The 13,312-nt window shown below is 42.1% G+C and overlaps 2 protein-coding genes across 2 annotated transcripts; both read right to left on the reverse strand. All coding sequences in view use genetic code 11, as the record gives it.

Moving 5' to 3' along the window:
• Positions 1-1,156: 1,156 nt before the first annotated feature.
• On the reverse strand, positions 1,157-9,095 carry EGR_05883 (DNA repair protein RAD51; the record flags this gene model as incomplete). Its single annotated transcript, XM_024495132.1, has 5 exons — positions 1,157-1,240; positions 4,160-4,354; positions 4,426-4,507; positions 5,586-5,704; positions 8,844-9,095. 5 exons carry the CDS (start codon positions 9,093-9,095, stop codon positions 1,157-1,159), a joined length of 732 nt encoding a protein of 243 aa, XP_024350478.1.
• A 1,373-nt stretch (positions 9,096-10,468) lies between these two features.
• Positions 10,469-12,577, reverse strand: EGR_05884 (Ribose-phosphate pyrophosphokinase; the record flags this gene model as incomplete). Its single annotated transcript, XM_024495133.1, has 6 exons — positions 10,469-10,561; positions 10,915-11,074; positions 11,384-11,557; positions 11,602-11,864; positions 12,116-12,293; positions 12,330-12,577. The coding sequence occupies 6 exons, from the start codon at positions 12,575-12,577 to the stop codon at positions 10,469-10,471; spliced, it is 1,116 nt and encodes a 371-aa protein (XP_024350479.1).
• Positions 12,578-13,312: the final 735 nt, after the last annotated feature.

A 13,312-nucleotide genomic window follows, 5' to 3' on the forward strand; every position in this document is an offset into this window, starting at 1 on the left:
AGCGCGTGCTGTAGAAGTGGAATTAGCAAACTCACATCCAACTGGGAAAGAATGGGACTTTGTTATTGTTTGGTATGTCAACAACTAAAACACTCTTTGAAACTTTCTACATCTATTGCATTTCTGATGCCGAAAGCCCTACGAACTAGTTTAAGAGCAGCATGGAAAAGGAGGAAAATTTACATTGGATTAGAAATCAGAAAAACTTTACATATGTTTCTGAGCTTTATCATAAGGATTGCAAAGTGAGTTGGCAATTGGAGCCCCAGCGATGGTACTGTCACATTTCCAAAGTGGTTCTCTAAACAGGAACGCTCTTTTCTGGGTCATCGCTCAATGAAGGAACAAGTGGTGGCATGATCAAAATATCCGAGATTCATTACTATCTCCTATTAACGTTGACACAAAGTCCATTTGAAAGAAATGTGGTCATTGTGGAGGTTTTAGGATGGCTAAAACCCGGACTGATAATGAATTTCAGGAATAATCTTGTGTTTACCAGGATATACGCTAACAATTCCAACACAAAAACCCCAAAACTGACGTGGACGATGAAAAGGCATGTGACTCCCGTCACCGTAGCCGCAAACATTGGTACCACTCAGATTTCATCCTTCTTGCATGGCCTTAAATTCTCTGAACTAACCTACCGTTCTCTGTCAAGAATGGAACTTACGTGGTATGGAGGAAGGGCAGTTTAGAATTTGTCCAGAATTAAACATCGTGACAAATATATGAGCTCAATGCAAATCAGCAGACACAAGAATACTAGGGGACAAATCTTGGGTTAGAAAAATGGGAGATATCGTAGCTGAGGAGACCTAGAAAGGCCTTTTGTCTTACTGCGACTCGGCTCTTTAGCACGCTGTCTGCACAGCACATGAGCTAGTGGTTCAAAAACTTTCGTGATCGTGCTACCCGCAACGCTTAGCCGACCAGCCAATCACGATGGTAGAGGCTGACAAAAAGACAGTCTGATAAAAACATACAGCCATTTTAAAAGCCGTGTCGTGGTAGTAATCAAGGTTGATGGCGGTTAAAAATGAATACCTTCCTACTATGAATATCCGAAGAAAATACATTGTTCTTTAGACTTAAAACGCAGGCATTCTGTAGATGCATCCATACACGGCTCCAAGATTGCGAAAACACCAACTCAGAGGGCCACGTTTACTGTTGACACCTGAATACAGGTCTGGTGGTGCCTCCACTGCCGATGCGAGACACACAAACAGTAAAGCTGTCAGGGAGAAAAAAAGTAGTCCCTATGATGGAAGTTATTGACAGAAATAAGAACATGTGGAGAAGAGATCTGCCATCCATGTGCTTCAAAGTAGATACTTTCCATCTATCAGACGCTTGTAAATGGTGTGCATATGCAGTTGTCGGGGTTAATCAAGATACCAGTGCTTACTTGATTGCACATGTAATATGAGAATTTAAAAGAGGGTGAGGAATGGTAGAAAGCTACAGTTAAATAAAAGCGCGTTCTTCTCCCAAGAGAGTGGCCTAATTGCAAATGAAACGAATCAAGGGAGAATTTTATGATTATAGGGTGTTAGCTAAAATTTGGGCCGTAATATAGCTCAGCTTCAGCCAAAAGCTGACAAATTTTTTGATCTAAACAAGGCATAAATTAACACGATCACACGTATAGGGTGTGAATAGCAAGGAGGCCTGCACATAAACAAGAGCTTGATAAGTGGATATTTATTGTGCATATTGTTAAGGTGGAGATGGGCATTAATCGGAACTTGACGATGTCCCCTTCCCATTAAACTCCATCCACATGAATCCTCCACATTATTTGATAGATGCTGTTCTGCAATACTTTGTTTGCTTAGCTCTTCGTTTTTGTTACGCAGGCACTTAAGAATCCACCTTTCTACTTCTGTTTGCAAGCATGGCCTCTGGGCCATACCGCAAGCCTCAGCTCTTCTGTACACCAGTAATATATCCTTCATCATACTGAAATGACCTCCTCCTCCTTCAGGGAAGACTCGGAGCGCTACATTGGTGTCAGAGGAAAGCAAACTTAATCTTAAAAGGTAACTACCCTGATTCCTATTATTGAATATTAAGCATTACCGTGATGGAAGAAGAACATTGCCTGCGGATGGGCAAATATGTGGCGGTCTCTAAAAGAGGAGTTGAAAACGACGTCTACCTTCAATGACTACCCCAGTCCCATGTTCTGCGGGAATACTAGTAACAACTAAAGCGACACTAGCCATGGCCGTGAACTATCCGCAAAAGTCGGTTACGAAGCTGTCTGCCATGCCTGCACGAAGGTGTGAAGTAGATGAACGTGCAAGACCTTCTCCACCTCTCTACTAGCTGTATGGAATCCAAATAGTTATGGCTGTGGCACTGAAGTGAAAACAAAGTGGTGGGGAGGGACAGGCGCGAAACCTGTCTCTGCTTTTGGGCCAGTGCTTTTACGACCATCGATGGATATACGTGGTGGCTCGCACATTCCCCATTTCCCCAATAAAATCCTTAAACAGGACGAAACTCCAGATCCAGTAAATTGCCAAGAGGGATCAGTGAAGTTGCCATTCTGCACGTCAAAGGTACACTTTCTGACTTCTTTCGTCTCCAGAAAAGGCTTAGGGCGCCACAGTTCCATAGTTTCCACTAATCACCCCGATGCTAGGCTACCCTCATGCTAGGTTTCTATTTACAAAAATGCCTCGAACATAGTCTCAACAATAAAGTAGTCTTTCAGATGTCCAAAATAGTGATTCAGAGGTAATAAATCCACCGATACAACCACACCGACAAAAGTTGGAAGGGAGTGCGTTGTTAGCCTGACAGGCTCGCTAATCCATAACTCAGACGTTTTATTGTTCTTATGGGACGCCACTTTCCTCATTTTTTATCTTCATTACAACTTAATCTATTCAAGTAACTATGTTAAAGCTGTACAACATGCAAGGTGAAGCGAGAAAATCGAAGCAGTAAACGTACCCAAGAATGGAGAGAGGAGTCTTGAAACAACTAGCTCAAGTGGAAGGGGCGTCTTTGAATTAGTTCTGTTCGGTTCAACGTCTATTCGTACGATTGTCAAAGGGATGATAACCTTGGTTTGGTTAATTCAAAACAACAAAACTTCGCTACGTGGCTCAAACCAAAAAAGCGCATTTCAATACCTCGTCGATGTTGCTGTGAGAATTGTCGGCTCTCGTGAACAATTGACAACTTACAGTCTGGAAGAGATAATCGTCTCGCAACTATGGTCAGTGCTTTTGGGCCTCAAAATCAGCAAACTGAAACCATCAATTCTTCCCATGACACTCTTTTCAAGCTTTTGTGAAAAATTTCCCGAAATTTTTAAGTCGGTGGACCTAGCCAGCTGTAACAATGCCTAGTAATCTTCCTCCGAAATCCTGAGACTCAAAATCCTTTACCAGTATTGTAAGATGTACATCCACTTTCGCACAAAAAGTGATTTCTCAGACGCTGCTGCCATCGAAAACAAAAAATCGGCAGCTATTTTGAATGCGTGCGACCACTGTTTTTCCCTTTTCATTCGCTTTTAATTCTTAAAAAGATCTCTTTAACTCCTCTGATGTAAATGTCCCGAAGCTGTGACCACCCAAAACAAATGTCGCCTAGTTCTGTCGGCATTGGGGACTTTTTATCGCTGTTTGAACCACTAAGACCATGTTTCAAGAAAATTCCAAAGGATCGTGTCTTTATCGAATCAGATTTGGTTTAAGACCATCCGATGCCTCCATAAGAAATACCGTCTCAACAACTCGTTGACGAGATTATTTATAGGGCGCGAATACGTTTGCTTGATATGCTCGGCATGTGAAAGCAGAGGCTAAATGTCCAACTTCCGTTTTGGGGATGAAAACACGACCTGTAAGTTAATCATCTACTGTGGCCACCAAGTCTACTGTAAGTCCCGAAGGTATGCAACAGTCACTCTAGTTCCTTATTCTCAATATCTTTTCAAGCACTTCGCAGTAATACGTTCCCTCAAACAGTACCTCCACTTTGAAGCCTTTATGTTACTATTCCCCTGGCCCCTTCATGCATTAACAATAAAAATTCTTGTTACTTCTTCAGAAATGACTGGAATATTGGATAAGAAACAGCAGTACTATACTCGTTACTGGAAGAGACGATTATACACGCATTGGTAACATACCATATCCTCCAGATGGCACTTCTTTTTCAGCATAGAGCGAATGATACTTCGCAATCGGGTGGCATCGAATTCGCCCTTGGTGTCGAGATAGAGGACTGTGGGACCACGAGCCTCCGTCAACGATTCAGATAAGGGTGTGTCGGGCTGAAAAAGATGTGATGAAATGGCGGCAGCCGCTGCGGCGCTGTGACAGATCTACAAAAAACATGAGTAGAGAAAAATAAGTACTTAATTTTGGAGATGCTTTAAAACAATCAGCACCTTACCTGCGTCTTTCCGACTGCTGAGGCCCCGAAAACTTCGGTTATCTCGCCAGTCATTAAACCACCGTTGAGAAGAGAATCGAGTCTGAGAAGAAAAAGGCGAAATTCATTCTTACTCAGACTTTTAGAGCTAATAAGGCTGAGGGATTCATTTGCAATTCCGAAAATCGTTGTGACCTGGTGAAACGAGTCAGCAGAACCTGACGAAAAACGCATGTCGCATAGAGGTGACGCTGGTAACAAACAGCCAATAAGATATTTCATAAGTTTTGCACACGAATTCACCTTCTCAAGTAATATCAGTAAAAGTGGATCAAAATTTCAGATTTGCACGATCTCATTGTATCATGCAAGTTCTGGAAGAATATCGTTTATTCTTTTGCATGAGTTCTGATTGGGGAAGTTGATTTAGCTATTTTTGACATAAAATTTCAAAGTTTCAAGGACGCGATGTTTACAGATCAAAATTCTGGACCAGATATCAGTGGTTTTACTGTATTTTTCGGTAGTGACTTTGCAAGGTAACATATTGCAGAGAAATCAAAATTTCTGTGTACTACTGAAGCAAAAATGCCTTAATAAGTAGATGGCACATTATGAAATGTCAGCATTTATGGGTTGTGACAACTGGCAACGACCTTGTCGGCTCCTAACCTTTCGTACAGTCGCAATAGTTACAATTTATGCAAATCATCACGTATTGACTAGCTAGGCGTGGATAAAACCGCTCTGGCTGACATGGGGTAGATAACAAGTGACCCAACCAAGCTTGTGACCGATGCACTTTGGCGAACGTTGGAACATGGATGTCAAGCGTAGAGGTGCAATCTGATCATCAAAGTGCAGAGGTTAAATTGTTTACAGCGTACAAACAACTTCCAAAGGTATCCATAAACACCCAAGAAATGGTGTTATACATTCAATGCTGTACTTCTACAACGTGATATAATTGAGCCCCCTTACACCCTTCCTATTTAAAAAGGATTTTCTTCAGAACACAGGCACAGCACGTCAACAGTTTGAGAAGTTTACAGCGCAGAGCAGGGGCTGGACTCAGAAAGTACCCTTCGTCCCATCGTCCGCTGCATTTGCCAAGTCCTGTACTACAAACGTTAATTTTCCCTTCTTATTTGGAATATGAGAAAAAAATGATATGGACGTACTGAGAAAAGCCCGTTGAGAGAAACCGCCGATTAGCCAGGCAGTCCTTCAGAAGATCCGCTCCACTTATCGCGCGGGGAGCCCATTGTTTCAGAATTAGGCGTTGAACAGTGTGCAGACTCTAGAAGATTAGACGTGCATTTTAAGGTGTAAACACACACCATGTTGTCACCCAAACTGGGTACGTGAGGTCAGGCGTCTGGTGGCGGCGCTAACAATAAAGGGAGGGAGGGGGGTATAGTACTAGTGAATATAAGCGGGTAGAGCGAATGGACACCCATACACCTAAATAGCCATCGTAAATCACTGAAACAAACAAACAAAATAATTTGAAGTGTTATTTTTCCTTAAAAAGGTTACCACATGATTGTGGCTGAATTTCGAGAGGATAAAACCTCCATGTCCACCTACAAAATGTTCACTTTCACAATTACTTAAAGTAAAGAATGCTCCAATCACCAAAGTGAGTTTTTATTTACAGGAAACAATATATGCTGAGGAGCGACCTAGTCTAGGCACAGAGGGAAAAAAGATGAGGAAGTAAACTAACAGTCCTGTATCATTTTATATTTCACTCCACGGATCCCTCAGTCCCTGGTTTCGCGGCGGCCTATTCATGTCATTTATGGAAACAGTCCCCAGACCTTCTGCGCATTTATAATAAACTTACTTTTAAATTGGTATGCCTCAGTACCACTTGGAATGGTACATTAGTGTAAATGAAAAGTGAGTCAACTCTAAAAAACTGGTCAAAAATACACTAAACCAGTCATAGAAGAAAGGGATCAGTAATAAATGGTTGTCAGGGGAAGTTAGGGGGGACCCGCAGCAAAGAGCTTTTGGAACGGTTAACTTTTAGCAATCCTTTGATCTCAAGTAATGGAAAGGTACCGAAAACAAACTATTCTAAATTCTCCTTAAATAACACTTAGAAATATAGTATAGCAGCTTATTGAAATCTTAGGATGGGATTGCCCCTTCCCTCGATGTTGGTTTTGGGCAATTGTTTCCACGAAAAGCTGTTGGTGCGCAGAATATATTCCCTGCAAAAGACTGTCAAACCTTTAACAATGCTTCTTAAATACGACATTCCTCGATTCATTTCCTCTAACAGAGATCGCAACACTGAGAAATCGAATTTCCACTACTGATGAAATAGAGTCCATTCACAACTTAGTCTTTGCTCCTGCCGCGAGATTGGTTAAAATTTACCGAAAGATTTGCAACAGCTGAAGCAGACCTATGCCAAGGAAAGCACTATTTAGTAGAGCGAGATTAATCAAGATTGTATAATTAACTGCAGGGAGTATATTCTGTCCTCACGATTTGACTATCAAGCTGCTGCTAAGGCGTCGTAGCCGGGTCATTTATGACCTCCACTTTCAGACTGACATGTCTTATTGCGTAATGAGAAAGACTAGGACAGTAAAATGATGGTGGCACTTAGAGAGCCCACTCAATGACTACAAATGTTGAGCCAGGATATCATATGGGAAAACTATTTGCTATAAATGACTGAATCTGCGGCGATTCACAACAGGTTTATCGAAATTCGTGGATGAGGGCCAAGTGAGTCACATAAGATCGACTCGACAACACTAAAGTGACACTGAATGCTCGCCGAAATAAGTTAAGATGCATGGCATCAAATGCGAGTTGAATTCGATACTGCTCACTAGATGAGTTCGATCAAGGCGCGAGTTCATAGATGTTGACACTCCATCTACAAACGACAATGCCCCAATCGCATTGGTAGTAGACTACAACTTCAAATTCAGATTCAGCATAACGGGTAGTGGAATGTGGTCATAATGGAATGAATTAAAATCATACTTAAGGAATTGCGTGCAATAATATGAGGCAATTTACGATTACGCATTGAAGCAGTGATCCGCTCATTACTCCATACTGTCTTAGGGCAAGTATTCCTTCGAAAAGCCATTATCGTACGGAAAATGTTTGCTCTGGGACACCGTATAGCAATGCTGAGATAAACTTTCCCTGAAGTAGTTCGAATAACAGAGGTGAGACCATTTGAGAGCATCATCACTATCACCAATGGAATGAGAAGTTTTCTTGCAGGATCTTTGTTTCCGTCTCAAGGCCGATTAAAACTCGATGAGCGAATTGAGATGGCCGAAATAGAAAATTTGCTATGGATAGTGCCGGTGGCGACACTCAAAAGGATTCAATGCAGCAGAATACTATTTGTTTTGTCTGTTTAATTCCATAGACCCCTTAGTCGTTGGAATTTGGCCACCACGCTGGTTTCACAGCTCCCTGCTCTTATCACTTATGTCACTAGTCCCATAGGCATTCTAGGCTTTGGCAATAAACACATTTTCAGCCCGTCAGGTCAACATGTTTTATGGATGGATGGAATGTTATAACAGTATCATGTACGAAAACTCGTGGTAGTGAATGCACGAGCACCCTCATATGACAGGCATAATGGACAGGAGAAAAAAAAAGTGGCTCTAAATAGAAGCTGCGTTACCGACTTAGTGAAACTCAGATAAAGGGCTTCCGATAACAAGCCTAGTTAAAGAACTGGAGGAATCACATTATGGGAACTCGTGTACCTTCGGATAATTGATCGTAGAACTGATTGCAATGTATTGGGTGCATTTATTTCCAGAATCCACAAGAAGCGACTAAGGGCATTCATTAGGAGTTGATTCAGTTCTACATTGATAGCATTCGGCATTAAAAGTTTCTCTCTTAACCTACGAGGTTGTAACTGACGCCCTTTACAGCATTTCTCACGGCAACTCTGACTCCATCGAATGCAGGATAGATAAGTATATTAAAACCATCTGTGTACAACGATTCTTAATCGTCCAAGTTGGAACTCCAAAAAGCTGATAGACATGGCTGAGAACTGCGTTTGCCTCCAAAGTAAAATGTGTCATTGCAGCATACGGCTGGGCATCGTGATCTTACAAGTTGGCTACGGAAGGGAGGGAGGAATAAGTTGGGTTCGCTAGCCTCGAGGGTCTACGCTCCTCGAACCACAGCTCAATTATCCACCCTATCCTTGATCAGTAGTGCTTAAAATGGCAAAGCTAGCGATATGAGGATTAATTGACATTAGCCTACAGTTGAGTAGAGAGCCATGATCGTCCGCCCGAATTAGCTCCCTATAAGCAGTATAATCTTGCACCCACTTTATAAATGACATGGAGGCACAGAGTCTTAGTGCTCTTAGTGAATAAGCATCCCGTGGTTGCATAAACACCCAACTCGCAAAAAGGACTCACCTTAGGAGCAAAAATTGATGAAGGCGAGGGAACTGAGGGAGTGACATCCCAGTAGGTAGCCGATGGTTTTGATGTGCTGGTTTGGAGATTGCCACCATCAGTGCCTTGCTGAAGGAGGGAAGACTCAAAGTCGGTGTTATGGAAGAGGAAGGGAAGAAGCGGTTGACCCAGCAAAGTAGAACGCCAAAGGCGTTTGAATAGGGCTCTCGAAGCCTCCCTGGGCTCTTTTGGTGGATCCAACAATTCTGCCATGACTGAAGGAGGAGCAGTGGAAAGAAGCCTTGTTGACTAGATAGTCCTGGATACATTTGTGAACAGGAAGCCAGAATGCACATTTTTGGCAACGAATAAGATAGAATGCTTTAATTACCATCTCCTAATAAGCATATCATGGTAAAATGAACTGAAGTGTGAAGAAACGTGAAGTAACATATTGAGAGGGCAAGCCAACACCTAAGGTTCACGGCGGAATGGTGGCTTATGCACAGGCATGACTTAATGGATAACCCTCTGTTAGAAAAATCTGGACTTTACGGCTAAATTTTGCGCTTACAGTCGAAATGACGCAGCTATTCCATATCTAGCGATGAAATGTATGAAACTAGGAAATGTAGGTTAACGTAACACAAACATACCAAAGTCTTGCATCATGGTATTCAAGGTGGATACTAGATATAAACTACGGATACTCTGCCCAAACCCTCCAAACATAACTCACTTCCATTCCGTAGTGGTGATTCTAAGCTTCAGTAGTAGAGCTTCTTATGTCCCTATCCATACGTGATTCCCGAACAGTAAAAGACCATGTCTTGCTTCTAAACCTTTTCTCTTAGCATGGTGGCACTACAACTAAGATAACCTTCCCACTGTCATGAATAGTTTCACGTAAGTTGGCAGAGGGCTGATCATCTGTCTTCAAACGCATTGAAAATGAGAAAGCGAGATGTGGATATCTGTACCTATTGTGAGAAATAAAAACAAAACCAACCACATGCTTGTTGGCCCCTTGTCAAAGGGTAATGCGAGTTCCAACTGAGACTACAAACGGGAGCCGCAAAATGCACGTTCGTGTACTAGTAAACCCTTACATGCTACGATTTCAGGCACCAAAAACGTGACCCACCGCGAGAATAAATCACATTTGTGTTATTGCTGCTCTCCCCGACACCTCAAACGTGCCAATCACAATCACATACCATAAATATACCTGCCTCCAAAACCTCAATACTAACAGCCAGCGAAAAGCAATAACGACTGCGCTTTAGATGGGCTCCTTGTTACCACGCCCATGTAGGGGGAGCAAACTTTATCAGTTCATTTGCCAAGGTTAGAAAAAAGTACTGTAACTTCAACCGAAATAAATTCCGGAGAGCAAGCAAACAGCAGAAAAGGAGAGATATGCGGCATCAACAATGGGGAACGAGGAGGACACAAGGGAGGACTGCACCAACTAGGCCTGTATTCTCTTACAATAACTTGTTAACAGATAGAGAGGGAAGGAGAGGAGAAGTGCACAAATGAACTGCATCGGCAACTGATCTAGGAATACTGTACATGGATTGATCAAATAATGTGAGAGCATTGTAGGGAGGAAAAGGAGAAATGAAGGACAAATGTCAAGCTAGTTATAGGGGCACGTGATTAAAGAGGTAGGATACTGATTCCCCATTGTGTGTTCGCCGAATTGACTCCGCCAGTACGGTGCTAATGTCGATGCACTGAAGGGGAAAGGAAAACATAGGCGCCTTCACGTAAGCTTTTCAAAATTGCGTTTTACAACCTGTCCCAAACTACACAATTTAGAAGCAGTTCTGGTTTGATAATCAACCGAATTAGGGTTTCTTCCCCTGAATAATCAGAACAAAAAATCCTGTACTACAAAATCAAAGAGAAAGTGAATGCATGCACTACGAAATCTACTAATCAAATGAGAACTCTCAAGATGGAGGAACTGGAAGGAGACATGAGGTGATGTCCCAGCCTTAACCCCCCCCCCCCCCCAAATAGCAAAACTTCAGCTAATTGTAGGGCGCGATCTCGACTAGCCTTACGACAAGCGAAAGGCACTCACGTAGAGCTTGGGGCACTTTTTCATGTTCTCCTTCTGGTCGATTGTGTTGGTGACAACAACAGCCTCGAAGCAAGACTTGTTGATTCGGTCGATAGCGGGACCGGAGAAGATACCATGAGTACAAATTGCATAAATGCGAGTGGCGCCGGCCTCAGTCAAACTAAATGAGCAAAAACAACCATCAAATAAGCAATGAGTAGGGATGACTAAACATTGCCGAAGTTTGATTCATGTACGATTTAAACTGGCCAGTGATGCGATACAATATTAGCAATCATGCAGCTTTCCACTCTAGTGAATATGAAAAGGAATGACTGCTTGTTCTGTTTAATAAAGCCAACTTTTTTGCAGAAGTACCGAGCTGCACAGTTTAACATTTGTTCAACTAATCATTCAAGCATACCAAAATTTCTGGGAAGCTGGGGATCAAAGCCGACTCTAGATATAGTCTAAGAGACCTGTTACGTACCGATCAGCAGCAGTGCATATAGTGCCACAAGTATCAGCCATGTCATCGACAAGGATGGCAACCTTTCCTTTAACGTCACCGACAAGGACCATCCTATCAACTTCGTTAGCACGTTTTCGCTCCTTGTGAATCAGAGCGAACTCCACATTCAGTTGGTCGGCTAGTGAGGTCACTCTAAAATGAAAAAGGTACTATTACTGCTAACCGAAAAAGCTGACATAAAATCTGTGAAATGAGAGAAAGCGCCTTGCCTCTTAGCACCACCAGCATCAGGACTGACGACACAGCAGTTTTGCCAATCTTCAATGTTTTTTTGAATCCATTTAATAACGGCTGGCTCTGCGTAGAGATTATCCACAGGTATGTCGAAAAAGCCCTGAATTTGGCTGGCATGGAGATCCATTGTCACGATATGATCCGCACCGGCAACTGATAACATGTTTGCGACAAGTTTTGCGGAAATCGGTGCACGGGATTTGTCCTTCAATCAAGCAAGGGGAGAGCATGAGTTAATACCATTTCGGGTGGGACATGTAGGGATCAAAAGCATGCGATACAGGATACGATAAAGACAAGAGAATATTCTAAAGCAGCAACAAAGCAATTGTCTACGAAGGAAAGCAGACGTCATGGCAACTTCCCCAAAATACCTCGTAAATCTGAGCAATAGTTTAAAGTCAGACCGTATTTAGAAGAGCAAAAAGAATTTAGGACACAATAAGGGAACCATACCTTTTTGTCTTGCCGAGCATAAGGAAAGCAGGGTATTACGGCAGTGACTCGACAGGACGAAGCAATTTTACAGGCGTTAATCATTATGAGCAATTCCATCAGGTTGTCATTAACTTCACCACTTCCAGTCTGCACAATGTAAACATCTTCACCTCGAACTGACTCAGCAACTTCAACACTTATCACAAGTGACTTTTTAAATGTTTAGACTTACCATGTTTCCTGATTACTAAATTTCTTAGAGCTGACATGTCCCAACTTAATGCCGATATGGTCGGTTATCCTCTTAGCCAAATCAACGTTAGAGCTACCAGCAAATATCTTGATGTTAGGCATGTCTACTCGGCTCGGACTAACGGCACCGTCCAGAGTGGCTAAACAAGCGGATGGAACGGAGGGGGCGGCTTCTACGACAGTTCCGTAAAACAAAAACTTAATTATTACTATAGGCTTCGTCCACATCTATGCTCACAATTTTTGAAGATCGCAATATTTTTTTAAATTTTTTTTGCAAAATTTAGTTTAGCTTGACAAAGACGTGGGTGAACTTTAGCATCAAAACCACTGAAAGCAAAATGCAATAAAAAACCAATGAAAGGGTAAAACTTATATTTGTAAGCACCTAATCCATTGTAACATTTAAATTTTACCTTAAAATTGTAAGAAGCTGAATTAGTATGGTAGCATGAAATATAGAGCCAAGATGACATTCAACTCTGGCCAGCTACGCGGACACTTCATTCTCCACAGAATGTGATTTTACTCCGCAACATACCTTTCAGGTTATGCTAGTAACCTTCTGACCTTTCAATTTTTTAGTGATGTATATCCTCCCATACCACTTCTGCTGATGCCAACTTTGCGGAAAATTCATGGAAGAAGGACATCTACTACAGATGGACAAACATGTGAAGTCAAAGAGAATGGAGAAAAAGAGGCCTATCTTTTACGTTTTACTATCTCTTCTACTTCAAGAGGGCTGTTACCATGTAAGGCAAAGCCAGAATTTAATAACTAGGGAAAGTCTACTATGGAACTATCTACGACGTTAACTATATTAAAAGCGACACCCCTTCTACTTCTCTACTAACTGAATTGAGCCTTGGTAGGCGATGAATAGGTCAATGGTTTCTCACGTGGAACATAATTCATTGACTGGTGTAGACAGTTTATTGGCAGCTTTCATAGCACCGCCTA

This window comes from Echinococcus granulosus (assembly GCF_000524195.1).
Source record: "Echinococcus granulosus chromosome Unknown EG_S00047, whole genome shotgun sequence".
NCBI classification, from domain to species: domain Eukaryota; kingdom Metazoa; phylum Platyhelminthes; class Cestoda; order Cyclophyllidea; family Taeniidae; genus Echinococcus; species Echinococcus granulosus.